Raw genomic sequence first — 6,524 nt, 5'->3', positions numbered from 1 at the left:
AAAAACAAATCTAGAGAAAAAGTTTGAGGTACTTGCTCAAATCAAGTCAGATTTGCTAGGACCTTTAGATTGTTCATATACAGATTATTATCTTCTTTAGTGATATATATGATAGTAATGGCGCCAAGTATATTCTGCTGTTTTATATAAATGTGCACAGGATGGGGAATAGGTTTTGCTCACTTGTAAATTTAGTATGCTTCAAATACAGATTGAAAATTATAAGAGCCATTACACTACTCATAAAATTGTAATAGTTTAAGATATACTAAGCTGTTCATTTTCCTCCCTTCACTTTACTACTATTGTACAGGTAATATTTGTTCCCCTTTTCTTTAATACTGAGTTTGCAATCAGCATGAAAAGAAAAAGGGGAAAACTATGATATTATGATTTTCTTGAATCTTGACCATGATGAGGAAACACAGAAGAATAAACGAACTAATCGCCAAGGTTACAATTTTTCTAGAATTTCGGAAAGACTTTTTAGAAATTGCTGTTCAACCAAGAAAGACACGGGACCTTTAGGCGTTGCTTGGACCAACAACAACCCAGTTTAATCCCACTGGTGGGGAAAGGCGTTGCTTGGACCGAGTTAAGAAAAGACTGGCTACATAGTTATGTCGGAAAATAGGATTACAGTGAATTGAAATTCGTACACTACATTGCAAATTTGAGCTAATCTAATATACAAAACTTCAACTAAGGATTTGATATTGTAAACAGTTCCAACACTTTGAGCTGTGGAACTATCATGACATGCTACATATCGTCCACTTTTCGAAGCGCAAATACTTCCTCTTCATTTATTGACTTTGAGCCGTGAAAGCAATCAAAATCTTATATTGATGATTCAGGTTCAGACTTCCACAAAGATGAGATATCAGCCACAGCTTCAGAAACTGTTAGATATATTCCATTTAATCCAAAGGCGTCGAGAGTGTTAGATTGATGCAGTTTTTCCATAACATTCCCACCTGGATTTGCCATCACAAGCTACACCAACAAAAAATCAAAGATTTCACGTGAAAGGAAAAGAAAAAAGGAAAACAAATTTTGTAAGAAATATTTTGACTAGTGAAGGAAAACAAAGAAACATCTTTTATGTGGCTGACGGATTTACCTTAAGAGATCGTTTATCCAGTGTCTTTCGTAGTTCACATATTGTGTCGATGCCACTTGAGTCTATGGACGACACAGCTGGTGAAGCAAGACATAATTTTGTTACTCAACATGTTGAGAACTGCCAGTAAAACAGAAGATGAGTAAATGTCACTTTTTTTTTTCAACTGACCTGTCATGTCGATTATTACACATTTGATTGCAGTTTCTTTGTTGGCTACTATCCACTCTTCCTCTTCGCGAATCCATCTCAATATCCTACAGTTACAAAATGTGAATTTTGAGTAAATAAAACTGTGTAATAATCTTAACAAATTAGTTGAAGTTGGCTAAAAGCAAAATACAAAATCTGTACCCTATGTTTGAACTAACCTTTCTTTTAAGTAGGTAGAATTTGCAAAGTAGATAGGAGCCTCAACAGCAAGGATAAGGAAAGAAGGAATTCTAACAGCTGTTCTATATCTACTTAAGTTTTGATATACTTGAGTTCCAGGAATATTGCCCAGGACACTAGTATTGGGCCTTGTAACATGCAATAGGATCTTAAAAACCGAAACTCCAACCTGAAATTTCACGAGCAGAAGTAGAAAATGTTAGGTACAAGGAGGAGATATCAAAGTAAGTGGTACTATAAGATGTGATATTTGAGGAGATGCTTACTGCAATGGCTAGGCCGAGAGGCACTGAGATGAAAAGAACACCAAAAAACGAACACAAGCAAGCCAAGAAATCGAGCTTGTCAACTTTCCATAACCGGAAAGCAGCTTGATAATCAATTAGGCCAATAACTGCTGTTATAATAATTGCAGCCAAGATGACAATGGGGGTGTAATAGAACAGTGGCATTAGAAACAACAAGGTGATTAACACAGCTGTTGCCATTATTATGTTTGAAACGACCGTTTGTGCCCCAGCGTTGTAATTTACTGCTGATCGAGAAAATGAACCTGTAAATCAAATATTTGCTGGTTAAAAAAGAGTTAATCTTATCGCGAACAACAGGCCAATGAGGCGGGTACCTGTTGTAACATAGCAGGAAGAACAAGAGCCAGCCATATTCATGAGTCCAATCGCCATCATTTCTTTGTTGCCATCAACTTGGTAATTCTTTAAAGCAGCAAATGTTCTTCCTACTGCAATCCCTTCCTGCAGGTCAATGAAAATGTCAAACACAAAGCGCTTCGTTATATTTCTACGGCCAATTGCTTGTAATCGTCTCAAGTGACTTACTGTTAACGCTAAGATTCCGGAAACAATGCCAGTTTTAATGGCAAGAGGCAGATAAGGACCACTTAGATACAACATGTTCAATGAGGGCGGATTTAGACCCTTTTGCAGGTGTCCAATCTGCAAACCAAAGATATTTTCAGTTTCATTCTGTCTAAAAACCTATGTTGGCGGACTCTCCAAAATACTGCCGCACCCGTGTTGGATCCTTTAAAAATATACTATTTTGGAGGATCCAGCATGCACCCGGCGACATTTTCAGAGAGTCCGAGCAACATAGCTAAAAACTATAGATGGAGGTAAAGCTGATGAATTTTACTTACAGTTTGAATACCATGAGCCTTGGACTTAAGGAGGGTCACTACGAGAGTTGAGAGAATAACCGAGGCCAACGGAGATGCTGCTGAAAGCCAGAAAAGTTTTGGGTTCCTGGTGCTCTGTAATTACAGAAGAAAATTCAAATCTTTAGTTAGAAAATGAACAAAAGAGATGAATATTAATCAGAATATTATGTTCTGCCATAAAACAAACACTTACAATTTGCCTAGTCGTCAGCAGAAAGGCGAGAAAACAAACGCCCATAACAATGGTTTGCCAAGACCACTGCAAATAGATATAGAGGAGTAAAACTACTAAATAATGATTTGCATCAGTTGACAAAGATAGTTGTTTTTTCCACTATCTTATATCTCAAAGAAGTTCAATATCGACAAAGAAGCTTCTTTTTACCTCATTTTTGTGCTGGAAAACAGAAGACAAAACAGGAACTATTTGCATCTGGCTTGTGAAGTGGACTATCCCTAACAACCCTTTCAGTTGTTGCAATGAAACAATGACTGCTGCACCAGCCATGAACCCAACCAAAGTCGCCTTCGACAGAAAATCAATGATAAATCCTAACCTGCAAACCATGAACTTTTAGTGCATTTCCATTTGAACTAACTGAGTTCTAAAATAAACCGAATCAGTGAGCACTTGGAAGCAAATTTTATTTCTTGAAAGTAAAGTTTTGAGAACCATAGTTTACTCTAAAACACAAAGTTAGAATGAAATGGACTCGCATTCAATTGAAATGATATACAAGATTCATATAGCCGACCCAACTAATTTAGAATTAGCAGATTCACCTACTACATTTCAGCCATCCAGCGATCCTGATCTATTTCAAATTTGCTAGAATTGATATATCCATGCACGATTGATAAATAGAAGTCAATAATTTTGCAATGAAAATTGATCTAGTGTGGCCAAGAAGGATAGTCCTGAAATATATGCATTTGAATACTCTGCAAAATTCAGTTGTAAAGTTGAAATAATGGGATTTGTAAAACAAAATAGAGTTGCAAAAATCTGAATACTAGGCTACAGGCATAAGATTATACTTAGAACAAATAGTTTAATATAGGAATGCGGAGATTTTGAAAAGCAGCAACAACAACAACAATAGATCTTCTTTCTGATAGATCCTCGGCTCAAGGAAGATTTTGAAAAGCAAATTTCTGTAATTACATTATGTAACCTTGAATTTTTATTCTTTTTCTCCAGCTGTATTTGTTAGTTTCATACTGTGCATAAAAAGCCAGAGTCCAGTTTTATATGGTGCATAACATCCTCTGTCCCTTTCCATGCATTTTTCTCTGTTTTCTTGCTGTTTTTAGTGGAAGTGCCCAATGTTTCTAAATGATTCTTTTGGATATCTTTCCAAAAGTTTGTTTCCACTTAGCTACTGTAGTCCATTACTAAATTAACGGTAACGTTGATGGTGGAATGGGGAATGTTAAGCTAAGATTATTCCTCCTCTTTTACTTTCTCTTTAAATATTAGAAAGTCAAATTAAAACGCTGCACGAATTTTCGAGTGAATGAGAACCATTACGTCAAAGAATTTAAGTTATATACACTGACACCCTAAAAATATATTTCAGTGCAATTTAACTTGTTATAGGATGTTACTAGATTAACAATAACGTTTATTCTATAGAATCAGTTGTAATTACTTTTTAAGTGACATGTCGGTGCATAGAACTTAAAGTTTTAATAGAATATACCTGAAAAAACCGAGTGAAGACTGAAACAGTCCGGCAAAAAGGGTAGCTGTAAAAGCCAACTGAAGGTAAAGAACAGGTTCTTCAGTATAAGAAACTGCTTCACTCAGCATTGTGCCCATAACAAGTGAAGCTATCGAGACCGGACCAACTGCTAAGTGTTTCGAACTCCCCAATACTGAATAGATCAATGGTGGCACAAAGCTTGAATCTGCATCATCATATCCATTAATATTTCAACTCTTAGATTAGTAGATATCTAGATTGGATGTAGTTTGATTTTTATTTACAAAAAGATATTGCAAAGCACAAGAAAATTAGTAAATCACCGTAGTCGATTAAGCACACATTTACTCTTCAACATAGACTGTATACTTTACAAACACGAAATGATTTGTCAAACTAAAATTACATATATATATATATGTGTGTATTTTTTTATTTTTTATTTTATATTAGATATTTTTGACCGTTTTCCACAATTTTTATTTCTCATGATAACGTAAGGATTTTATAAGCTTGCATGCGCCTCTACCTTCAATTAATAGACCAGTAGACCCTTGATAAATTTCCATTAACTTAACGGATCTTTAAACTTAAAATAAATTACCAAATATTGACTGATTAACAACTGGTTTTAACAATGAGAAACCCCTTATCAATCAATAATTATGCTTCAACCCGAAACTACTTGGAGTTGGCTATATGCATTTTATATCAATTCAGCTCTATTCTGCACCATTTCATTCCAATAGGAAAAAGGCAGCCGTGCACTAAGCTTCCGCTATGCGCGGGTCCGGGAAGAGCCGGAACACAAAGGTATATTTGTACGCAACCTTAGCCTAAATCTTTGCAAGAGGCTGTTTTCACCGGTTAAGCCAATACAACAGAAAAAGATTGTTAGTAACCGATAAAAACGAACAATTCTATCACTTAAAAAACAAATTCATATTCTAAATTAAGGGATCAAAAGCAAATTAGATTTTAAAGAAGAAAATAACAAGTGTGATCATTTACTTACATAGCCCAACAATAGGTGGCAAATTAGCAAGCTTTGCATAGCTAATTCCCTGTGGGATAGCAAGGCTAGCAATTGTGAGTCCAGAAATTACATCTGCCCTTAGTAGTTTAAGATTATACTGAGGACCCCACTCAAAAACTGGGAAGAAAAATTGAAGACCCAAAACCAACTTCATTAACCATGTTTGGTTCTTGAATTTGTGAAGTGGATCATCTGGGAAAAATATTTCCAATAGCCTTTGCCTGAGTTTTTGAAGGGTAGTTTTGTGTGGTGGTAAGCAAACTCTGTGTACTTCAAATGGTTGATTATTTGATATGTGTAATTCTGTACTAGTAGTAGAGATTGTGATAATTGTTTCATTGCATGCATGGCCAGATAAATCTTCTACTCTGTTTGAACTTAGTCCCATATTCTACAAAAACACTAAGTTTATAACAAAAATAAACTGAGTTAGAAGCGGTGGGAATTGTGGTTATTTCAAGAATTTGGAAGAGGAAGAAGAATTGAGAGAAAGAGGAGTTGAGTTAAGAGCTAGGGGCAGTTGTTTGTTGGTAAATGCGGACACTACCCATCCTTTTATAGGACTACTTTAACTATCATGCACTGTCCTCCAGAAAACCCCAGAAAAAGGAAAAAGGAAATAGAAAAATAACAGAGGTGGTGCTGTGACAACATTGGAAGGCCAAGATTTTTTTAAACTTTGTTTTCTAATATAAGAAAAAAAAAAGTTGGCACTTCTCTATGGCCAAGGATCTTATTTATCTATTTTTTTTTTGGTTTTTCTTTCTTTTTCCCTATTTATGTACTACTCCCTCCATCTCATATTATGTGTCTTATTTCTCTTTTACACGCCCCTTAAAAAATATTAATTAGGAAAGAGATTGGACTATTCTACCCTTATTTATGTCATAAGATATAATCTCTATTGATTGAATATTTATTTCCATTTTCAAGAATAATTATTACCAAGGGTAAAAAAGGAAAAAAATAATCAATTTTATCTTGAATTTTTAAAATGACAAATAATTTGAGACAACTATTTTTAGTAATAACGACGGTTAACATGAGACGGAGGGAGTATTTAAAAAAACAAAAGTTTCTTCTTTAGGT

General features: G+C 35.0%; 1 protein-coding gene across 1 annotated transcript; it reads right to left on the bottom strand.

The window, feature by feature from the left end:
- Positions 1-623: 623 nt before the first annotated feature.
- Positions 624-6,098, bottom strand: LOC107788060 (putative sulfate transporter 3.4). The gene is made up of 12 exons (XM_016609710.2): positions 5,415-6,098; positions 4,397-4,604; positions 3,079-3,250; positions 2,887-2,952; positions 2,673-2,786; positions 2,353-2,469; positions 2,142-2,268; positions 1,783-2,069; positions 1,495-1,685; positions 1,295-1,380; positions 1,124-1,200; positions 624-996 (listed from the first exon to the last, which is right to left on the bottom strand). Exons 1-12 carry the CDS (start codon positions 5,821-5,823, stop codon positions 841-843), a joined length of 2,010 nt encoding a protein of 669 aa, XP_016465196.1. The 5' UTR covers positions 5,824-6,098; the 3' UTR covers positions 624-840.
- Between the last annotated feature and the right edge of the window lie 426 nt (positions 6,099-6,524).

The sequence above is a fragment of the Nicotiana tabacum genome, chromosome 15 (genome assembly GCF_000715075.1).
Source record: "Nicotiana tabacum cultivar K326 chromosome 15, ASM71507v2, whole genome shotgun sequence".
NCBI lineage: Eukaryota > Viridiplantae > Streptophyta > Magnoliopsida > Solanales > Solanaceae > Nicotiana > Nicotiana tabacum.
The sequence above is the reverse complement of the archived record's forward strand: the minus strand, read 5'-3'. Positions and strand labels throughout refer to the sequence as shown.

Bases quoted from the DNA above. Each gene is read 5' to 3' on its own strand.
- LOC107788060 (XM_016609710.2), bottom strand. From the start codon at position 5,823: ATGGGACTAAGTTCAAACAGAGTAGAAGATTTATCTGGCCATGCATGC. The intron at 2,470-2,672 runs GTAAGTAAAATT...TTTGGTTTGCAG, and splicing joins AGGCTCATGGTATTCAAACT to ATTGGACACCTGCAAAAGGG. The intron at 1,201-1,294 runs GTCAGTTGAAAA...TTGCTTCACCAG, and splicing joins TGTAATAATCGACATGACAG to CTGTGTCGTCCATAGACTCA.